Source organism: Sodiomyces alkalinus, assembly GCF_003711515.1.
Source record: "Sodiomyces alkalinus F11 unplaced genomic scaffold SODALscaffold_9, whole genome shotgun sequence".
NCBI classification, from domain to species: Eukaryota; Fungi; Ascomycota; class Sordariomycetes; order Glomerellales; family Plectosphaerellaceae; genus Sodiomyces; species Sodiomyces alkalinus.
In genome coordinates, this window is record NW_021167087.1 from 1096212 (window position 1) to 1119563 (window position 23352).

The 23352-nt window shown below is 45.5% G+C and overlaps 6 protein-coding genes across 6 annotated transcripts; 2 read left to right on the top strand and 4 right to left on the bottom strand.

Annotated features, from left to right (window-relative positions):
- Positions 1–1061: 1061 nt before the first annotated feature.
- SODALDRAFT_380725 (ribosomal protein S25) lies at positions 1062–1774 on the bottom strand (the record flags this gene model as incomplete). The annotated part of the gene is made up of 3 exons (XM_028615124.1): positions 1062–1295; positions 1334–1596; positions 1736–1774. 3 exons carry the CDS (start codon positions 1772–1774, stop codon positions 1268–1270), a joined length of 330 nt encoding a protein of 109 aa, XP_028464212.1. The 3' UTR covers positions 1062–1267.
- A 351-nt stretch (positions 1775–2125) lies between these two features.
- On the top strand, positions 2126–3570 carry SODALDRAFT_335505 (40S ribosomal protein S5-B). Its single transcript, XM_028612474.1, has 3 exons — positions 2126–2373; positions 2516–2699; positions 2858–3570. Exons 1-3 carry the CDS (start codon positions 2237–2239, stop codon positions 3173–3175), a joined length of 639 nt encoding a protein of 212 aa, XP_028464213.1. The 5' UTR covers positions 2126–2236; the 3' UTR covers positions 3176–3570.
- Positions 3571–3947: 377 nt separating this feature from the next.
- SODALDRAFT_282307 (hypothetical protein) lies at positions 3948–4805 on the bottom strand (the record flags this gene model as incomplete). The annotated part of the gene is made up of 1 exon (XM_028608334.1): positions 3948–4805. The coding sequence occupies one exon, from the start codon at positions 4803–4805 to the stop codon at positions 3948–3950; it is 858 nt and encodes a 285-aa protein (XP_028464214.1).
- Positions 4806–5787: 982 nt separating this feature from the next.
- Positions 5788–7337, top strand: SODALDRAFT_335507 (Metallo-hydrolase/oxidoreductase). Its single transcript, XM_028612475.1, has 2 exons — positions 5788–7180; positions 7284–7337. The coding sequence occupies exons 1-2, from the start codon at positions 5999–6001 to the stop codon at positions 7287–7289; spliced, it is 1188 nt and encodes a 395-aa protein (XP_028464215.1). The 5' UTR covers positions 5788–5998; the 3' UTR covers positions 7290–7337.
- Positions 7243–8328, bottom strand: SODALDRAFT_362212 (kinase-like protein; the record flags this gene model as incomplete). The annotated part of the gene is made up of 3 exons (XM_028614437.1): positions 7243–7954; positions 8131–8174; positions 8296–8328. The coding sequence occupies 3 exons, from the start codon at positions 8326–8328 to the stop codon at positions 7243–7245; spliced, it is 789 nt and encodes a 262-aa protein (XP_028464216.1).
- A 335-nt stretch (positions 8329–8663) lies between these two features.
- Positions 8664–9470, bottom strand: SODALDRAFT_335508 (heavy-metal-associated domain-containing protein). The gene is made up of 2 exons (XM_028612476.1): positions 9245–9470; positions 8664–9115 (listed from the first exon to the last, which is right to left on the bottom strand). Exons 1-2 carry the CDS (start codon positions 9333–9335, stop codon positions 8946–8948), a joined length of 261 nt encoding a protein of 86 aa, XP_028464217.1. The 5' UTR covers positions 9336–9470; the 3' UTR covers positions 8664–8945.
- Positions 9471–23352: the final 13882 nt, after the last annotated feature.

A 23352-nucleotide genomic window follows, 5' to 3' on the forward strand; every position in this document is an offset into this window, starting at 1 on the left:
TGCCATTTCCGTACTCCCGCCTGTGGGTATTGGCGAAATGCCCTGTCTGAATCACTCGCTATGTCTTGACCGGTTCGGTGATACCCCGATTGAGATTGCAACAGCCGAGCGCTCCCAAGCGACAATTTTTTCTTCTGCCGAGTCAAGAGGCTTCACAGCGGGTCCAGAAAAGCATCGATGGATCCATATTAATCCGCCCGACTCAAGCTCTGGCGCTGTGCTTGAATGCAAACATGACATCCATCGGCACGGCCAATAAAAAGTCCAGCGGGTCTTGTTCGGGTTTCGGGCGAAAGGTTTTCAGGACATGGACATTGGAGACCGTGAAACTTGGAAACGTCGGCTTTGGGGTAACTATAAGCCGGGCATTTGCTGTCCTTGGATACTGTCGTGAGAAAGGCATCATAACATCACGGGAAAAAGACATTGAGGCTTTTGCAGACCGGGTTCTACTTGCTGGCTTTCAACCACCGATTCGTTTCGTTTTCTTGTTCATAGGGCAGTCGTGTGGAGTCCATCCTCCGTTTTCACCTCGCATGATTCGTGTGACGAAGCAATTGACGAAGCGTTCGAATCTCTTGCGCTTGCAATACAGGTTAATATTTGGTGATTGCCGCCTGTAGCCGCCCGAGGAGTCCGGGGCGTTGCAGCATGCGAGAAGATCGAAAGCTCGGTTCCCCAACTCTCAATTCGCTCGACAGTGGTAGGTTACGAAATTCAGCTACAGTCCAAAGCACACTCCGTACAAGTCCAACAGCGCGGAGATATTGGTCCTGTCGCAAGTTGCAAACAACAAACGCTCTGGCGTGAGGAACGAGAACATGAGTCGGGGAAAAAGAGACCAAGCTTATGAATCCAAGTAAATGGACGCGGATAGCAATCAGCCTGAAGCCAGGTCTGGCTTGATTCTGTCTATCTGCAGCAGACGACGAAAGTGGTCTGTGAAGTGTCTTGTGTCGAGCAACGCCCCGCTTGAGAGACGACCCATCGCCCAAATTCCACCTCAGCGGGATGCGATAGAAAGAGCGTCACTAGGAACGGCGAAGGAGACGGGGGCATATGGGTTAACCGAATTCCGATTTCCTGTGCTACACCGAGCAGAAAGCCCTCTATTACGGGGCAGTGATGATATCAACCCATTGCAACCCAGGCCAGCCTTTTATGCCCCCTTTTAACGACGCGAAAGCAGAGTTATTCATGACCATCGCAGAGAGTATGGTATTCGTTTAATCATCGGTACCGCCAACAGCCCGAGCTATCATCCCAGTCAGTCTTCATCCTTGTCCCACAACTCCCTCCAACGAGGTGCAACAAATCGCCCAAGACGGCACACCGGCAGCAGGCGAGGAACGTACTGTAGATCTTCAGCTTGCTGTGCTGTACCACGGGCTTGATGAGGCCCTTCTCCTCGAGATCCTTGAGGCAGCTCCGCGCGAGCGAACCGTTGATCTTCATGCGGTCGACGAGGGTGGCGACGGTGACGAGGCGGTACGACTGGACATCCTTGTGGAGCTTCTCGGAGGTGGTCTTGTCGAGGATGACGGCGTGCTGGGCCTTGTCCTTGACCTTGCCCTTGGACCTAATTCTGGAGTGAGTCTTTCGATCGCGAGACGGCCGTCGTGGAGTGGGGGGGTTTCAAGTCTGCAGAATTACATACCACTATGACGATAAGTTAGCACTCAATCATTCATGAAGAGACCATGCATGAAGCCGGGGGGGGGGCACATTGACGAACCTTCTTCTTCTGCTTCTTAGCTCCGGCAGCGGGCGCCATTTTTGCTGATGTCTGGTGTCGTCGGGGGGTGTATTGACTTGGTCGGACACTGGAAAGAGAGGGTCGACAAAAAAGTGTCGTAGGAGTCGCTTCACTGTGGTGAGGTCGATTTGATGGGTTGGGGTCGGGGGAGGGGAGGGCTGGCTGGGCTGTCCGTACCACAGGGCAGGTAACCCTAACCGAAATGGTGGGGGGGCGGACGATTTTCCCACGTGATTGGTTAGCCCTCCACTGCACCAAAAGAGCAAATGGAAAAAAATTGCTCCTATGGTAGGCGAGGGAAGAATCCGCTTTTTGCTCTACCGGATTGGACCTTGGACTCTGACCCGCAAACCTCACCACACGAAATCACCGGCCAAATTTCTCTACCTTAATTCTCTTTCCCCCCCCTTCCCCTTCGACGAGCACGACGAACGACAACGCAGTTTCACCCAGCTTCCGAACTGCATAATAACCGGCACCATGTCTGACGGCGGCGAGATCGAGGTCGAGAGCGTCCAGTACGACGTCCTCCCCAAGGACGTTGTCAAGGAGGTCGGCAACATCAAGCTCTTCAACAAGTGGGACTACGATGTCGAGGTCCGCGATATCTCTCTAACGTGAGCTTTTTCTTCTCCCCTGCTACGCGCTGGAAGGAACGAAGAATCTGGGCGAGGGTTTCCTCGATCAATTGGGGGGAGTCGGGATATATCGCTTCAACGGGAATTGAGGGCTGACCGCTGGGACCTCGTTGATGCACAGTGACTACATCTCCCTCCGGAACCCCGTCTACATCACCCACTCGGCCGGTCGCTATGCCACCAAGCGCTTCCGCAAGGCCAACTGCCCCATCATTGAGCGCCTGACCAACTCGCTCATGATGCACGGCCGCAACAACGGCAAGAAGCTCATGGCTGTCCGCATTGTCGCCCACGCCTTTGAGATTGTACGTCCTTCAGCGCTGCTTCCCTGGCAATTTCTTTTGTTCTTGGGCGAGGCAGAAACAGAACTGGGCGAGGGAAAAGCGGGAGAATCAAGTTCAGAGAGAGGGAGAGAGAGGAACGTTGGAACCTGGAAGGATGACGCAGCTCACACATGGTACAGATCCACCTCATGACCGACCAGAACCCCATCCAGGTCGCCGTCGACGCCATCGTCAACTGCGGTCCCCGTGAAGACTCCACCCGTATCGGTTCCGCCGGCACTGTCCGTCGCCAGGCCGTCGACGTCTCCCCCCTGCGCCGCGTCAATCAGGCCATCGCGCTCCTGACCACCGGCGCCCGCGAGGCCTCTTTCCGCAACATCAAGAGCATCGCCGAGTGCCTTGCCGAGGAGCTGATCAACGCCGCCAAGGGCAGCAGCAACTCGTACGCCATCAAGAAGAAGGACGAGCTGGAGCGTGTCGCCAAGTCCAACCGGTAAACGCGTTTCACTCGGGAAGGCTGGGGATCCGACGGGGAACGCGACACGCTTCGAACCAGAATGTCCCAAAATGGGAAAAAGGTGTATCGTCGTGTGCTTTTTTTTTCGTTGGTTCTGGGGGATGGCAGATACAGGGAGGGTCCAAGAAAAAAATCACCCAAGGGGTTCGGAGAGGTGGGATTGCGTATTGAGACAACTACGGAAAAGAGGCGTGGGATTTGTTTTTGACACAGGCATCCTTGCAAACGGCGGCGGCATAGGAACGGACGGCGCCCCCGCCTTTGCTGCGTTTGTGCGTTAAAGGTGACACTTTGGGAACGCGGCTACGGCATCTTGTCTCTTACGGCTCTAGGTGGTTTCTCCCAATATATGCCAGGCTCGGTTATGAGCACCATGACTGATTCCACTGTATGCTGTGATTCTGGGCCCTGGCGGGCTTCGAGTTTGGTCTTATTTTTTATTGTTGCTGGGTTCTTCGCGATGGAGCGTAGGGATCAGGTTCTTGGTCTAATGTTCAGTCGCATAAACATCATGAGAATGTGAGTTTACCACTTGATATCTGACGAAGCCATGATGATTCCCTACCTGAGAAGATGGTTAAGGTACACTGCCGTCATCTAAAAAAAAGGGGGGGTGAACGTGAGGTCTATAGTCTATCCTCCACCAGCAAGATCCGGCCCGTCTGTAGAACGCTCGGCCCAAGGGATGACAAGGGTGACTGTAGGGGTGCAGGAAAAGAAAAGCAAAGGAAAAAAAAAAACCCCCCTTTTCCCTACTCCCCTTTCTTGAGATTCAGCCGCATAAACATTCCGACGTGCCAGATACCTTCCTCCATCCAGCGACCCATGCCCTCGTCGACGCGGAAACCGCAACGTTCCCAGAGCGGGACCACGGCCTCCTGAGCGTGGACGCAGACCAGGCCGTCCCAGTAGGGCGCCGCGCCGTCACAGCGGCTGGAGACGCCGTAGCTCGCGAGCTCGGCGGCCCCGGCGTTAAAGTAGTCCGGGTGGGCGCGGAGCCACGAGAGGGCCTGGCGGACGAGCAGCTTGGAGAGGGCGTTGCCGCGGTAGTCGGGCAGGACGGCGAGGCGGCCCAGCTTGACGTAGACCTCGCGGCCGTCGTGGAGGTCGGTGGCGCGGTCGCGGCGCAGCATGAGGGGAATGCGGTCCGTGTAGAGGCTGTGGCCCTTGATGGTCGGGCCGGTCTTCTTTTCCTCGGGGATGATGGTTTCGCCGTCGTCGGCGACGCGGCCGGTCAGGACCCCGTTCCAGTAGACACCGTTGGGGGCGGGGTGGGGCTCGTGCGGGAACGGGACGACGCGGATGGTGCCGACGGGGACGGAGCGGGTGCTGCGGCGGCGGGGCTGGATGATGTTGCCCTGGTCGTCGAGGCGCTCTTCTTGGACGACCTCGCTGACGGAGGCGTGTACGACCCAGTGGCAGGAGCGGGGGTCGTCCTGGTCGAATTCGTTCTCGGGGGGCACTTTCTGCTCGTCGACGAAGACGGCGTTGCGGACTTGCATGGCGTCGATGAAGCATTTGGGGACGTTGTGCGGCTGGCGGTCTGCAGGCTGGCCCGGAACGTAATCCAGCCGGGCGGGCTCTTGCATGGTTATGAAGGGAGTGCCCATCTTGAAGTGTTATCGGATAGTCAGAAGTGTTTTCTTTTTTTTTTTTCGTTTTGGTTGGCAAAGGAACAGTAAAGAAGTAGATATTCCCAGGAGAGGGTTGAGGTGGTTGTCGGGGTCAAAGGGGGAGAAGATGGGTTTCCTCTGCTCGATCTGGGGAGGGCAAAAAGAAGAAGGAGAACAGGAAGAACCCCCTCTGAATAAGAAGAAAGGCGTGCTTCTGCTTCAGAGGTTGAATTCCTAGTTTGTGGTTGTTTTGTGGTGCGAAGTGGGAGTAAATGGCTGAAGCCCTGGAGATATTTAGGCAAACACGAAATGTGTGGAATATGGCGCCTTTCACACAACGACTCGTCTTCACGTTCACCTGACCAAGGACCTATTAAATATGGCAGCCGCAAGTCCTTTATAAAGCGGAAGGCACAGTTTGTTATTCATCGGAACAATTAACGGATTCATGGGCTTAGTCGTAGCCAGCCGGGGAGTCGCTAGTACAGGCACCGTAGACCGTGTTGTTAGGGGGCGAGTCGGTCATCTTTCGAATGGTGGCCCTGGCCTTCTCTTCTGTCTTTAGGCAGATATTTTAAACGGTGTCTTGATGATTTCCTATTGATTTACTCACACGACGACCATGGTCATAAAGCCTAGAGTCACAAGGAACTAATTGAGTAAGACAATAATACTAACTTGAGCTGGGATGAACGACGTGAATACCTTTATGAGTTCCTGACTGCCGGTACTCTGTACAAGAAGGGAATGAAGGTATAAAAAGCTCTGTACCTACGAATACTTGGTATTTATTGTGTTGATGCTGACAAAGAGCAACTTTAAAGCCAGCCGTACCTGAACCATTATTGAATAGCGGCTCGTGACTTTTCCGACAGTCAGTGTGAGGGGATCCATCGAATGCCAATGGTCACGTCTATTGCTGTTGGGCAGTACACGTACTTATGAAACTCACTCCCCTCTGTACCTTACGTATGACATATAGGAGCATATGGGTGTCACGCTGACATCACATCAGTTATGTACCGTCATACATCATTAGGGGAGCCTTTTCTCCCTGGATGGTCCAAGGGAACTTGAAGAGCAGCCAGTCGAGTAAACCATCATGAGGTGTCCCCAACTGTCAGACATCTTTCGTCTCAGATGGCATGACATGAAGTTGCTCTATCCCTAAACATCAAAACAAACCCAAGATGAAACACCTTACCCTCGATCCATCGAAGCGGATTCCCCTGCTCCGGGAGGACGCGAAAGGCGGACTAGTTCAGGAACGCAAGCCGCCGGAACCCAAGAGCATCAAGGGACGGTACGGACCGGCAAGCGGCAGTGGAGCCGAGGACGCGAGCGTCTTCTTCATCGGCACGGCGACGACGATCCTCGAATGGCAGGGGATTCGCATCTTGACGGATCCCAACTTCCTCCACGCGGGCGACCATGTCCATCTCGGCCCCGGGGTCACGGCCGAGAGACTGACTAACCCGGCAGTTGACTTGCATGACCTCCCCCCACTCGACGTCATCCTGCTGTCCCACTACCACGCCGACCACTTCGACCAGCTGGTGGAGAAGTCGCTGCACCGGGACTTTCCCATCATCACCACGCCTCACGCCAAGGGGTGTCTGACCTCGTCGGAGTATAAGACGGAGGACGACGGGGGCCCGTTCCGGGCAATCCACGCGCTGGATGCCTTTGCTAGCATGATGCTCGATATTCCCGACGGGCAAGGACCTAATGAGGGAGAGGAAACATCGGAAGGGAACGAGAACCGGGGTGAGAAAGGAGAAAAGAAGAAGCGGAAAACGCGCATCAAAATCACGGGGATGCCCGGAAAACACGTCCCGCCCGGACCGCTCTCGATTGTCAACGACCTCCTAGGCGCGGTTCCGCCCACCAACGGATGGATGTTGGAGCTCGGCTACGGCCCCGGGGAGAAAGGCGGGGAGGAGGAGGGGGAGGAGGAGGAGGGGGAAGAGCAAGAGAGCGAGGACGACACGGCGAAGACGGGCTACCGGATCTACATCTCGGGCGACACGCTTTTCGTGGACGAGCTGAAGAAGATCCCCGAGTGGCTAAAGCAGCAGCGCGTCGACCTGATGCTCCTGCACCTGGGCGGCACCACCATCCCGAGCCCCAAGATGCCGCTGCTGATGGTGACGATGGATGCCGAGCAAGGCCTGCGACTGATGCGGCTCGTGGACCCGGATGTCACCATCCCGATCCACTACGACGACTACGACATGTTCCTCACGCCGTTGGACGATTTCAAGAAGGTCATCGAGGAGGGGAAGCTGGAGGACAAAGTCGTGTATCTGGATCGGGGGGAGCAGTTTCGGTTCAAGGTGCGGGGTGGCCTCTCAGCATCGCCCAGTAGTGTCCTGTAACAATTAATAATCCCGCGTGGATGAATTGCCTTGCTATGCTGTGGAATGTGAGCGAGTTAATGGATTTGCAAACGAGACAAAAAAAAAGACACAATACCTTTGAGATCTCTCACGAGACTGTCGCATCCGCTGTATCGACCGTGCCAGCACTTCTCGATAATGCGTCCCAAGTCGCCCAGATGTGTGATGTCGGGAAACGTCTTGCTGGCGAACAAGAGCCGGATGTCCCCTCCATCGCGTCCTTGATACGGTTCCTGCCCCGTCATAATCTCGTAGACGAGGGATCCGAACGCGAAGATATCCCCCTTGACCGATGTGTTCGACTCGGGACATTGATAGCTGGCTGGGCTTGCAACGAGGAGAGGCGATCCGTCGAGCGATGATCCCGCAAAGTCGGCTACTTTGGCATTCCACCCGGCGTCCAGCAGGACGTTCGCGCTGGTGAGATCCCCGTGGATGATGCCGGCATCATGGAGGAAGCGCAAGGCCTCGGCGACCTGTATAATCCAGCGGAGCCGCGTAGTATCGGGGCCGCCTCCTCTTTCTCTCTCGTCGCTGCATGACTTGAGCTGGAGATGGGGAGCGAATTCAAGGCGGATTCCATTTTCCACGACGCCATGGTAGCGAAGGAGTCCATCGTGGCCTCCCCGTTCGGTGAGCCGTTCGTAGATGCGTCGTTCGAGCTCGACGTATTGAGAGGACTCTTCTTCATTGAAGGGTTTTTTGATCACTGTGTTCGACGATGCATCGAGGACAACAAGGCCGGTGCTGCCGTAGCTGACAAGGTCTTTATACCCGAATCCGGTTCGACGTCATTTCGAGATGGACGGTGGTTCATGCATGCTCTGTAACGGGAGATGGCGCAATTGTCTTCAGCGGAGATGGGGTTGCAGAGGACGCTATTAGACGGGATTTATATTCACTATGTATTATTCGGTGCTAACTGAGGGCCCGTGGTGTCAGTAATGAGGATCAGAGATGAACTCTGCTGAGGGAGACATACATACCTAGGTACCTACCTTAGGTAAGGTAGACGGGGTACAACATAAGGTACCTTACCTTACCTTAGCCAGTGTTGTCGATCGTGAAGCACGCTAGCAGGCACGTACCTTATGCAACGCGGGCCGGACGTGCAGGCGCATCCAGACTCAGGTTGGCATATTCGTAGAGGAGAACGATACGGAGAAGTCGCGTCGCAAGTGTAAGAATATGGCTGACTTGTCGAAAACGCGACAGCCCCTTTTTAACCATAAGGTAGGTAGCCTTCATTCGTGAGACACGACCAATACACGTGATATCCTGTGGCACATAAGACGCGACAAGTCGAGTTATTAATAGACATTACATAACACGAAACAATTCACTTAATTTCCATTAGTATTTAATATTGAATTACTTGGTCAAGTTGTCACACAATAAACTGCAGATAAATAAGACGAGAAAAAATTAGCCATAATTAAAATCATAGCTAAATAGTGTTGTATAAGGTACATTAGTATCATGTATCACGGCGTTATACGGTCTCTGCAATAAGGGACATCTACCACTGTCTTGAGACAGGTAGCATGGGCTGAACCACCCAGCATCAGACACTCTGGACGGACCACTTTTCGCGGCATAGCGTACAGACACGAGAAGACAATAACTGAACAAACTTGAACGAAACAAATTCCCACATCATATTCTTTTATGACAAGTAACCAGTAACCACGACCCCTCCTTTTCTTCTATCATTATCTTTTCAGCCGCTGGTTGCCCCTTACTCCGCCTTGGGAAGCTCAACACTGCGCTCCTCGCCATCCACGCTACCCGAGTTGACCTTCTTCCCCGTCTTCGCAATCGTCTGCAGGACCTTTTCGTACCCGAGCTCGGGGCCAGCGACGACGGTAGCGGTCTGGCTTTCGAGGGAGACTTCGTAGCTTTGGACGCCTGTGTTTCGCATTGCAAAAATAATTAATGTTGGTTGCGCCACACGATGCGCCTCGTACTGTAGAACAAGGAACAAGTACAATAAAAGAAAAAGAAAGGAAAGGGGTGAGAAAATAGGAAAACCGTTACCTTCTAGCTTCTTGAGCACGCGGTCAACGGCGCCGGAGCAGCCGCCGCAGCTCATGCTGACGTTGAACTTGTAGGTATGCTCGGCCGACATCGTTACGGAGGGATATGCGCGGTGCGGGGTACTTTGGCGGGGTTGTTGTCGCGGAGATTGGTACTGGGGATGGAAGGGCGCAAGGCGGAACGATGCTTCAGGAGACGAGAGAGATGTGTCAATAGAAAGAAAATGTAATGAAATTAAGATCGAGGGAAAACTGGATAGAGGGACGTTTGAGGTGTTTTTGCGCTCCTGGTGGTCTCTATTATAGTATATTATAGTAATTTACCTGGTACGGAGTAGTACGGAATTCGTGTGTCGCTGCCAGAGGCCGGTTTCTGATTTGTCAGAACAATCGGGTCAAGGTACCGCGGAATTATCCGTGTCTTATTCTTCTAGACTTAAGGGTATAAGTCAAGGGCGCTATTTATACTACGCTATAGGTACGGTGAGGCCCGCGCTAAGTACCCGAGGTCGCCGACTATATCCTGGGGTTATACCTAACAACCTCCTTAATATAACCCTTTGTTAGGTAGAAGTCTAGCAAGCTATAGCGTGTAATATAATTCCTTAAATTCTCCATTATATACAGAGCTATAGCCCGTATACTATCGCATAGACATAGAACCACGACGTAGTTCCTAGGGGATCTATGCCTAACTAAGGGCTTCGGACCCCGGAAATCAGGATATACTATGAGTAGATACCGGGAAAGACTAGATAGGGTGCAAGTAATATAGTACCTATAGACAGAGTCTGCACTACCTAAATTAAGAGATAAGAGACTTTTATAGACATAGCTTATTATAATATATATATACGAGATTTCTGCTTTACTAGAATTATTACTTTAATTATTATATAGGTGCTATTTAATATACGATAGTTATAAGCCCGGATTATAACGTCTAAACGATAGATATTAATAGGGCTACCCTATTCTACTATAAAAGAGTAATCACGTTTTTTTAAGCACTCTTTAAATAATCACTCTTAAATAACTACTATTAACCTAATTAAAGTAATTAAGCTATTAATTAATCTACCTACCTATCTATTAATTAACCGATTAACCGACCTATAAGTAAGTAAGATATCTTCTAACGTAGCTAATATCGAATAGAAAGCAGCCGCTACTATTCTTATTAACTAAAGAGATTAGTATTATAGGAGCGCGCTATACACGGTAAATCTACTACCTACTAGGATAACTATCTTAATCTAAAGCTAAATAATAAGAAAGTAGATACTTACCTACTATTTAAGCCTATACCAGCTAATATACCTAAATATAAAGCTAATAAAGAACTAAGTAGTATTATAGATTAGTATTATAGAGGATCGGAGATACGATCGGACCGCCGAGTACTCGGCGAGACTAGATTACTATATTAGTATAGAGGAGAAAAAGGAGAACTTTCCTCCTTAAGTTAAAGTCTTTATAAAATACGACTATTAAGTTATAATAGTATAATCCGTTACGGTGTATCTTTTCTCTAGTATTATAGCCTATTCCTTAATAAATTCTTTGACTTCTATACCTATAAGGTTACCAGGCCGAAAGTACTACTAAAACGGACTTTACGAAGCACTACTAATACCAAGCGGGCGGATACGGGCGTATAATAAGAAAAGTCTATTTAAGGCACCGAAGAAGAGTATTAGGACTAATAGGATAATAATAATAATGATATAGCCTTATTATTATCCTTTAGTTCGTTATAAACGTATATATTATCCGTGGATAGTCGTCCACGGTATATATTAGACTAAAAACGTACCGCTACACTAAAAGAGAATTCTCCACTTATATAGGTACTTCTGGTCTCTTATATAGTATAAAAGTATTACCGTAAAAACCCACTAATTTCGGGATAGGCACTAATCTGCTTACGTTAAAATACCCACTACTCCGCATAGCCTAAATGCACCGGAAATTATATATCTCGATAACCCTTAATTCACAACACTACTAGATCCGTATTAATAATTCACTACCCCATAAAATTATCTTATTTCATTGGTTAATTTGAAATAAGGTTACGTTAGTAGGGTGCCCAGTCCTTAGTGCCAATCCCGAAATTAGTGGGTTTTTACGGTACCTCGATAAGGTGGCTAAGGGAATCTACGGCAAATTATAGGGGGCACTATAATAACTTCTAAAAATAGTAATAAAAGGCTTCTAGGTCCACCCTAATAGTAGGAATAGCTATACCTAGTAATAGTATATATAATAATAATTATATAGGTACGTAAATATTCCCTTAATAGTAGTTAAGTAAATAGGGCGTATAAAATTATTCTACCGTATAGCTCTATACAATCTTACGTAATATTATAAATCTATTCGCACTTAGAAACGTATTTATACATACTTATATAACTATAGCCAGCTCTACGTAATAAGTAATAATAGCGGCTAGTAATAACTCTATTTACCTTATTTTAAAAATCAATTATATAGTGGTGTTCACGAATAACTATAACTTAGCGGCTTACCCTACTTACGATAAGCCTTAACCTAGTTCTGTATAGTTAAAGCGCGAAACCTTACCTACTTAGTCGGATTCGTCTATAATTAACCTTACGGACGTAACGCCGCCGCGTAAACGAAAGGAAAAAGATATCCTGCTACTAACCGCACTTTAAATTCCGGGTACGGAAGCCCGCGCTCTGGTTTACGCACTCCGGCACGGCGAAACGGTCGGTCGTATTGCTGTGCGGGGCTCTTCAGTGGATGGGAAGCCAGAGAACAGAACTGATAACGCTTGATAGATAGCTAGGCTAGAACAACAATCGACGTGTTTTATCTATTATGTACTTTGTGCGCTCGAGCTCCTAGGATTATCCTACCCCGTCTAAATAGTACCGTGTATTATACCTATAGTGCGGTAGTATCGCCATTAATGCCTATAGCCTATATACATACGCTAGCTGCTATTTGTCTGCCTTTTAAAGGCTCGCTCGACGTGGGGCGGGGCACCTTGTATATTGCCGCGCGAGATGTCCGAGTACGGGCATTGGCTGTCTGCAGGGCATTAGCTATAGGCACCCAGAGGTTACTATTAGAACCGCGCGTCGCTTACCCCGCTGTAAATCCAGGGCACGGGGTGTTAGCTGTAATAGCTGGCTGCTATCGCACGTTAAATAGCGCTTAAAATAGTAAACCTAATAGAATAGAAATCTCGTATATATATAGAGACTACTTATTCCGACTAGGATTATTCCGGCTAGGGTCCTACTAATAGCACCTGATAGTAGCCGTTACGGGCGCCGTATATACGTATATATCCTATAGTTAATTAACGATACGGTCGCGCCCGTTTAAGTAATAATATTATCGGTCGGCTTATTTAATTAACGATACGGTCGCGCCCGTTTAATTAACGATATTATTAGTCGGCTTGTTTAATTAACGATCTCGTCAGTCGGCTCGTTTGATTAACTATATCGTCCTTATCACCTACGACGAAGATCTAGATTTAACCGAGTTACCTCCTACCGAAGTAAGCTATAATTAACACCGTCTTCGCCCTTTATATTATCTATAACGCCGACGCCGACTATATATTAAATAAACGAGCCGACTAATAATATCGTTAATTAAACGACCGATAATATCGTTAATTAAATAACGCTACGATATCGTTAATTAAATAACGCTACGATATCGTTAATTAAACATAGGTATATAGGTTATATAGAGGTATATAGGTATAAACGGAGCTAGTAGCAGCTGCTATTAGGTGCTATTAGTAATGCCCTATCTTACTATCAATATAATAGTCTTTGAAATAAGTATCGTTAAGCCGAAAGTGCCCCTAAGGTGCCGTATTATCGATAAAATCAATTCTGATATCGGATTCGGACTCTACGCCCTTAAAAGCACTGGAGACCGATATCGTAGCGAGACCGTAGAGGGCGCGGTGAGTTATATACTATAGGACGGCCTATAGGGCTAACCGAACGCGATACCGGTATACTACTATAAAGCGCCTAGAATACGACGACTAGAACTAACCCGGGGCGTATAGCCCCGGGAGAGCCCTAAAAATCCTAGGCACCGAGCGGGCGTACTAAAGGCGTACTATATAAACTATATACTTAATTTTCCGGACTACTAGCTAATAGGGTAAACGCCGATAAGGTGCTAAAGCTAGTATAGAAGATCCTTTAAATATAATACTATAAGACTATTATAGGGAAGCCGCTACGTTAATAACCCGGTAGCGATATACCCCCCCTTATAACTAAAGGGCTTACTAACATGATCTAATAAGCGATTAAGGGTATACTAACAGAATTACTTAGAGTAGTAGGACCTAAAACCTATGCTTAGGTAGTAGAGAGTACGCCCGCGTAGCGCTAATATATTAAGATAATACCGGTAAAAGTTATACTTACCCGATACGCCTAAGAACTAATAGTCCGATATAAAGACGCTAAGACTAACCTTAAAAGCCGAACCCTATAAGAGATTATTAAGGCGGTTAATTAAGTTACCCGCCGTGTAAATATAATAGCCGCGCGATAACTCCTAAACGGTAATATAATTCTTACGTTTAAGTATAGGAATAAATAGTAGATAGCGAACGCGAATAATTAGGTTAAAGGCGTATTCGGTATAGGAGCCACGATATATAAGAAAACGTATTAAGTTATAGTAAAAGGAATACTAATAGCGTAGCTACTAACTTATAACCCCGACACGGTGTTATAAGAACTTCGGCTATAGAATAACGTGGCGATTACCCGGATTAAGGCCAGGAAACCCAGGAATAATATAGCGCGGATAGCGCTACTAACTATTAAGGTCGCCCGCCCTAAGGACACGGAGTGACTAGTAAACAAGGGAGTCTTTTTTAATTACGGATACTATGATAGTAAACCCTATAACCCCGAGATCTCTCTATAACGGTGCTTTAAGTACCTTAACTTCGGATATAAAGTAGGTTAGTGCTAGGCGATAAAAGCGCTATACGGGTATTACGGCGGCGTAGAGTTAGCGTACTAAGGGGGCTTCGCAGTGTACGAAGCTAAGATAAACCCGAAGAAAAGGCGTTATACCGCCTATAAGGGGCCGTACGCGGTATTCGACGATAAATACCTAAGTAAAGTAAAAGAAAGGGCGGGGACTAAGGAGGTATATACTAATAGGGTAAAGGGATTCGACCTTAGCTAACTCGAGAAATATAGGGCGGAGAGGGAGTATAGCGTTTTCACGGCGTTATTAGATATAATAGTAATCCTCGAACCGCCTAAGAAAAAAAGAGAATAAAAAGGACGCCCCCTAGGGTCGCGGAATATCCTCCTTAAATCGCGTACCGCCTTCTTTACGCCTACTTAGGATAATAATATTATAAGGTTCCTCGCCTTTAATATTACCTTCTAGCCTTTATAAAGCCTTACCTCCTACCCCCGGGCTATACTTAAGGCCTAATTATAAAGCGAAGCGAGCGCGGCGTAGCCGCCTAAGATAAATAATTAGAATCGCTTAGTAGAATGTAGGGGGATAGCGGGATAAAGTATAATAGGCGCTTTATAACTATAGCGGGTATAATATAATAGCGGTAATAAAGCCCGGGTTAGATAAAAGGAAGAACCTGATTTACCCGAGGGGATATAATTATAGGATAGTATAACGGAGTAAGCACGCCTTACTCTATATATATAAGCGGTATAAGGCCGCTACATTTATATAGTATATAGGTAAGGATTAGGCCTAGACTATAATTGGAGTTAGGATATAATATTAGGAGACGAATATATAGGTAGTATACTTACTATACTATAAGGGAGGAGAGTAGGAGACCCTAATATATAATCTTATAGTAGAACCGGAGCGGTAGTATACTATCCTAGTAAAAGACTTTAACCTAAAGAACCCCCTTTAGAACGGGTATAATAGATATAAAAGATAATCGAAAGACTTTATTACGCTTACGCACTAATAGTAACTCGACCTTATAACCCTAAAAGGATATATTATTAGGACCTTAGCCGATACTAATCGATAGTATAGTATACTAGACCTTACCTAGGTTTTAGCGGACCTTATATACGTATACTAGGGGGATAAACTAGACCTAATAGGCTTAGACTATATAGCCTAGGTAATTAATATTTACACGGCGTAACCGCGTTAGCGTATCGCTAGTAAAGGATAAAGGTAAAGGAAATTAGACTAGAAAGCGGCCTAGAGATAGGCCTAAAGGCTAGACTATAGAGAAATACCCTTTACCCCGGAAGTAATCGATTGGGTAGTAAACCAGATACTATAGGACCTTACTAGTATCGCAGACGCTACGGCGCCGCGCCGTAAGCTAGCCGCTTTCTGCGATAGGCTATTATAGTGGATATAGAAGATAGTAGAGGCGAATAAGGAGGTAATAAGGCTAACACGGCGCTATTACGGGCGGAGGTCACGCGGTAGGTAGAATAAACTTAAGGAGGCAGAAAAATATCGCGATATTCTAATTAGAATAAAAAAGCGGAAGAGCTAGCACGGCGCTATCGATATAATAATAGTAGACTAGAAAAGCTTTGAGGTATTATAATACTAGGCCTAGACGGTAAGCTACTTACCCTGAGACCTCTTATCTATCCCGCCCGTATAGCGTAGCGCGGGCGAACCGGTCACGATAATATATAACAGGAACGCGATAATCCTTATAAAGAAGTTTTTCCCCCTACTATACCCTATAGAAAACGGGTATATTAGCGGCGCACCGAGGATAGCGGTAATACTACTTATATAAGAGGTCACGGAAGAGGAAGTCTAGTAGGTTATATAATAAATAGTAAAGTAAAAGGTACCTAGGGAGGATAGCCTACTAAACGGATTCCTACTCGCTTATAGCTAACTACTTTATAGGCGACTAGTATAACTTTTCTCCGCGAGTCTTAAGGCCGTATATTTCCCGTAATAATACTATACCGTAGAAGTAATAGTACTTAAGAAACTAGGTAAACCGAAGGAAGCTTATACGATAGCCTTAGGGTAGCGACCGATATTACTCCTTAGCGTAATAAGGAAGGCCCTTAAGAAAATAATAGTAAGGAGAATCGCGATTATAGCGGAGGAGTACCGACTCCTCCTTATTAGATAAATAGGTAATCGTAGATACTGCGATATAACGATAGCGGTTAGGGCTATTATAAAAGGAGTATACGCCGTGTAGGAGCGCGGCGGGGCTATAGTATAATTAAAGCTTAATATCTAGGGCGCCTTTAATATAGTACTATACTAAAAACTCCTTAAAGTCCTCGCCTAGTATAGTTTCCCGGATTAGGTTACGAAATAGACTTAGTTATACCTTATAGCACGCACGGCGCGCCTACGCTTTAACGGCGATATAGCGTATTAAGTAGAATTCTAGGCGGGAGTCCCCTAAGGATCCCCCCTCTCCCCGATCCTCTATATACTATTTATTAGGACGTTTTACTAAGAATTAATCTAGATACCGCGGGTTATAGTAATCGGCTTTACCGATAACACGAATATTATAGCCTTTAAATATAATAAGGCCGTATTACGGGCGTACCTTAAACGGGTATAGTAAGTCTACTAAAGCTAGTTACGGAGGAGCGGACTACGATTTAAGCCACGGAAGTATAAGCTCCTTTACTTTACGAGAAACTAAGAACCGCTACCGCTCCTACTACGCCTTAAGGGTTCACCGGCGCCGTAAGTTAGAGAGATAAAGGTCCTAGGGGTTATCCTTAACTAGAAGCTTATATTCTGTCCTTATATTAGAAAACTTAAAAGCTAAACTTCTTACCTAGAAATACGCCCTTACGTGCCTTATAGCGTTAGTATAAGACTATTATATTAGGGACACGCGTAAACTATATTACATAGTAGTCCGGAGCGCTATACTATACACGGCCCCGGCCTTCTACACGATAATAAGAAAAAGGGAGAAGCCGAGCGGAGTTCTTAAAGGATTAGCTAATAAGTAGGCGTAATACCTACGTATTATTACTGGCGCGTATTAGGCTACTACTATAAAGGTAGTTAAGATAAAGGCGGGGGTCCCCCCCCTTAACTTATACTATAACGCCCTAACTGTATAAGCAGTACTACGGGTAAAGGATACCTAAATAGAGTAAGCGATACTTTAAGTGCGATAAGTAGCCGAAGCGGCTATATAACTTAGAAGACGCAGGGGAGGGGTTAGGCCTTACCTAAGGTCTTAGGGGGTATAAAGGTAGGAGGTTAAGTCCTAGCTTCTCGGGAGGGAACTAGCCTAACGCTTTTAAGAGGAATAGGCGTACCGGTAAAAGCGTACCTTACCACGCTAATATAATAGTATAGCCGTAGCGTGGATACCTTAATTCGACTATGCGGTGCTTAGAAAGTATAAAGGCCTTATAAAATTATAAAGTTCTATCCTTACTTGGATTTAAACAGAGAAAATAGGCCTTTATTGCTTTCATTTTATAAGAGGTATACCGGAAACGGCGATACCGCGTTACCGGTACGCCGATAAAGGGCCGGAGATAGCGGAATATATCGCGTTATAGTGCTAAGATATATTAGGGGAGATATAAAAGCGCCTTATAGCCGATACGGGCGCGCGTTTACTAATAAAATAGGACTAACTCCTAGCGCTCCGGAGTAAGGAGACCGCGGGGAAGGTTACGAAGTGGTTCCTATAAACCGGGCGCCTCCCGGACTTCTAACTAGTATAATAACTAGAAACGGAGGCGTAGTAAAGCCCCTATAGCGCTAAAACCTCCGGTAAAAATACGGGAGGTAAAGATAACTATAAAGAGAGGTAAAGATAACTACGAAGGGAATAAGTAGAGAGAGAGTAAGATATTTATTAATAGCCGCTATATAACCGCGCTACGGGCGCGCTATATTTACTCCTTATTTATATACTTATCGGACTTATTATTATTATTATTAGAGCTAATCGCTCTATTATCTATTAGGATAACTTTATCCTTACCTTTACTCTTATCCTTAATAGCTAAGACTATAGGGTCTCCCGATAAAGGGATAGAGATACCCTATAATACGCGTTAATAGCGGGGTTAGCGCGGGGTCGGCGCGGGGTAACTTATAAGATAAGCGAGGATAAGCTCTAATATCTCGCTATTACGAGTATAGCTACTACTATAACTCTATAGGGGCGTAGCGGCGGGGGCGGCGATTATACTAATACTATTAGCCCGGCGGAGGGCGGTATAGTATGCCCGAAAGGCGTGAGTCTAGTAGGTAGCCGCCTACTAATACTTCTGGATATTCTATAATAGGATTAGTAATAAGAATATAGCGTATACGGTTTAATAGAGAAGGGGAAAACCTATAAAAGGAGTCGAGGCGGCGCGGGCGGCGGCGGCGGCGGCGATAAGGACGGTAGTAGCGTTATTATAGGGGGGGGGGACCTAATAGGAGGATTAAAGGAGTAAAGGCGTAATAAGGGCGTAGCGGGGATAAACCGGGGCGTAGTAGCTACTACTACGATTACTATTAATATATTTAATATAACGGACGCTAGCTTCTAAGTCGGGTTAGTAAATACGGTATAGAGCGGGGGCGCCGCGGGGGCGTAGCGGGAACACGATAGGACTATATACTAGGAGGGTTCTAGTAGGGTATAGCCTAGTAGTCTTATACTAGGGATATAATATATAAAGTATAGGGCGATAAGCGGATAATAGGGGTAGCGACGGACTATACCGGGTTGGAATATAAAGCGGGGGCGTAAAACGGGCGCGACGATAATAGAGCAGGGAATTTATAGTAGAAGGCTAGGGGGTAACCGGCCTTTTACCCTTATAGGCGCTAGTACCGGCTCCCCCTTTAGTGATAGAGGTCTTATTACTGGGTATTTAGAGGGGTAGGAGAGTTAGACCGAGGCGGGCGCTATAGAAGTGGAGCGGGGGCGGCGTGAGGATAGCGTGACCTAGGACCCTATTAGATCCCCCACTATATAGCCGAATAGCACCGGGGATCCTATACGGGAATTCTAGGGCTATACCTATATCGCACCGACCACGTAAAACTTACCTTAAGAATAATAGCTTAAAGGAGGAAAAGAGGAAAGGAGGAAAAGAGGAAAGGAGGAAAAAAGAGGAAAAGAGGGAGGGTTATAAGAAAAAGGAGCGGTAGATTAGCCCTATAAGCCACTACGCCTTCTAGGGAATAGTAGCCACGCCCGGTCTATACTATAACGCCTACCCCGGAGAGCCTACGTAGCGCGAGTAAGGGAGGTATATAACTAAATAATGGCCACTATAAATAGCAGGTATATAAAGGAGGTTTTAGAATAAATAATAAATAAAGGAAGGAGTAAAAGGGGGGGGGGGTAGGCGTGCCCCCCCCCCCTATAGAAGGGAGGGAGGGTATAAAAGGTGCCGCGGCGAGGGAAGAATATATCGTATAGGCAGGACCACGATATAGTCTATAGGGGATCTAGGGGGGATCTACTCTATAACTAAGGGCTCCGGATATCGGGGATTTCGGGTATTAGGATATAATAAGGGTGGATACCGGAAAAGACTGGATAGGATCTAAATAATATAGTACCTATAATAGAGTCTTTACCACCTAAATTAAAGGTATAAAAGACTCTCCTGGATATAACTTAATATAATACACACACACGAGATTTCTGCTTTACTAAGTTAATTATTTAAGTATCTATTTAACGTGCGATAGTTATAAGCCCGGTTTATAATATCTAAACAATAGATATTAATAAGACTACCCCTATTCTACTATAAAGAAGTAATTACGTCTATATAAGCACTCTTAAATAACTACTATCGACCTAATTAGAGTAATTAAAAGATTAATTAACCTACCTATTAATTAACTAACCGATAAACGATAATCTAGTAAAGATATCTTTATTACGACCTGGGTTCCTGGACACTAAGTCTAGGATCCCTAGTTAGGGTTGTCCTGAGTTTGTGTTCACGAGGTAAGTGGAGGTTGTAAGCTGAGCGTAAGTCTCTCGTAACTTCTCGTAAGCGGTCGTAAGGTAAGTCTACCTCTTCACTATAATACTTAAGGAGGTTTCCAATAAAGACTTAGATTAAACACTATCTTATTCTCTGGTAGAAGCAAGACCTAGGACACTCTAGTATATATATCTAGCTATTTATATTCCCCTAGGTAAACTCTCCTCCTCTATTCACGATAGCCCGAGTAAACTTAAGGCCGAGTTCACTTCCCTCCAGGTGAATATCCTGCTTAGTTCACGGCTGCCTTGGTGAGTAACCCTTATCCTATCACATGACCTGTATATATAGTATATATATGCCTTCTAATAACATTATTCCCCTTATATAGTTAGCCTTCTTAATAACCTATTCTTTGGCCATAGTATTATCCCCCTCCTTTATAACGTTATCCTAACGTTTCCTTTTCCTTCTTGTTATCCTAGTAAGTCCTCCGAGTTTTCTTTCTTCCTCTATATCTCCTGCTTCTAATTACTATAACGCGAGTAGAGAAAACTCCTTTAGCGAAGTCGCGTTCGACTGAAAATTATTCCCTGGTCTTAGCGCTTATCTCCGAGTAAGGTTACGAGGTCGTCCCTTATACTCGTTACTTCGATAACTTCTTTAGTTATTTTATCCTTAACGATATCGGTCGTTATTCCACTTATTACCTCGCCGGTTATTCTTACGATTCTTCCCGGGTCCCTATATCGTCGAGTAAGACGTCCCGCGACCCTTATCTTCCCTTTACTTATAGCCCTAGTCGGCCGTATCCACGAGGAGCTTCGCCGTCTTAAGCGATAAAAGAAGTAGGCAGAAAAGGCCCTACTTACTCGCCGTCGTTAACTCGAAAAAGAGGTAGATAAGGCCCTTGCTCGGCTCCTGCGTCTAAGAAAGATACGCCGTAGTCTACGTAAACGGGGTGTCGAAATAGTGCGGATGGATTTAGTAAACCTCGAGGAACTAGAGGAATCCGAACGTCGTGAAAAAGCTCGCCTCGAGGAGCTCCGGCGGGTAGAGTCCGAAGTTATAGTGGCGACTTAATCTGCTAACGTTACCGTCGAGATTAATTAGGATACGGTGTTAGGTAACGTGGCTCCTTCCGGTACTAGTGCAGAAGTTATTAGCAGTTCGTTAAGTTCTTAATTAGTTCCTATATATTTTCTTCGTGTCTATAGTTTTTCCACTTAATAAAATATTCTATGCCGTCTAGTGTCTCTTAGTAGTCGAGGATTCGTTCGACTTTATATTCTTTGTTATTTTCAATTTCGATAAGGTCTTTCGTTTACGATCCCTATAATACTAGTTCTAATAATAAGACGTGAAAGACTAGGTGTATTTTTATACTCTCGGGTAATAAAAGATAGTAGTTAGTATCCGAGATTTTCTTTGAAATTTTAAAAGGTCTGATCTTCTTAAAGTCTAATTTATCGCTTAGTCGTTTAGTCTTAATATTTCGTCGTATAAGGTAGACGCTATCCCCCTTTTTAAAGGTTAGTCCCTTTAACCTTACTCTGTTAGCGTATTTTTTCATTCTGGTTCTAACTATCTCTAGGTCTTATCGTAACTAGTCGTGGATTTCCTTAATTTCTTCGACTCTCTTAGTTACTCTAGGCGCTTCTTACGCTTCTCTTAGTTCTCTATAAGCTATAGGTATAAATCCGTAGTTCGCGTAGAATAGTATAATCTTACTAGATTGGCTTAGTATACTATTATATATAAATTATACTAGTAGTAGTAGTTTAACCTAGTTATCCTGCTTATAGTTAATATAGTATCTAAGATACTATTCGAGGGTTTAGTTTATCCTTTCTATTTATCTATCGGTCTATAAGTAGAATACTATTAATAGTTAATAGTCTATTTATAGTTACGCGACTAAAGATTTCTAAAATTTACTAGTAAATAGCTTATTTTAGTCCGTGATTAGTTATTTCGGTATCCCGTGGTTTCCTATAATATATCTTAGGAAAGTGTATACGAGTTATTCGGTAGTAGTTATAGTATCGAAGAGTAGAAAGTATACGGACTTAGTTAATCGGTCTACGATTACTTATACGCTATTATACTTTTTCTTAGTAGTTAGATCTCTTAACTTAGATAACTCTATAATAAAGTCTATAAAGACTAACTCCTATACCGCTTCTAGAATTAGTAGTGGTTATAGTAGTCTATAAGGCTTATATCTTAATCCTTTCGCTTTATTATATACTTCGCACTTTTTAATATAGTCTTATACTTATTATTTAGTTCCTTAATATCCGTAATATTATCGTAGTCGTTAATACGTCTTAGTTACTCCCTAATAACCGTGCGCTAGTAGATTATACGCTTATCGAATAATATCTTAGTTAATTCTTTCAATCGGTATAAGTTCCCGGAACTTATTAATTAATTTCTTATCCTACTATTAGAGTATAGCGTATTACTCTTTGTTTACTTATTCTAGTAGCTATTAGCGGCTTAGTATATCTACTCTTCCGTTTTCTAATCCTTTTCGATACTAGATCTCGAAGTTAAATTCTAATAAGAATTCTGCCTATTTAATTTATCGTTTATTTAGTACTTTACTTATAGTATAATAGGTTAGGTTCTTATAATTAGTATAGACCTTAATAGGGTACTCTATCCCGGATAGGTACGGTCTATATTCCTTAAATACTTCGATAATCGCTATTAACTCTTTATCATGGATCTAGTAGTTAAGTTCTAGCCCGTGGAGTTTCTTCGGGAAGAAGGCTACCGGATATAGGCGTCCTCCCTCGTCTCTTTATCCTAGCTATCCTCCTAAAGCGTAGTCGGAGGCGTCGGCCTCTATGTCGTATAGCTTTATAGGGTCTAGTATTTATAGTATTAGTCTACTAAGGACTCTTTTTCTAATTTCCTATAAGGCTACTTCGGCCTTATCAGTCTATTCGAATTTCTAATCTTTCTTAGTTATTCCTCTTAAGGGCGTTACGATCTTTCCGTAATCCTTCATAAATCGTCGGTAGAAGTTAGCGAAGCCTAAAAACGCTTAAATATCGCGAATACTCATAGGCGTAGGCTATTCTATAACAGCTTAGACTTTCGATTCTTCTATAAAGATCTCTCCTAGTTTAATAGTGAATCCGAGGAA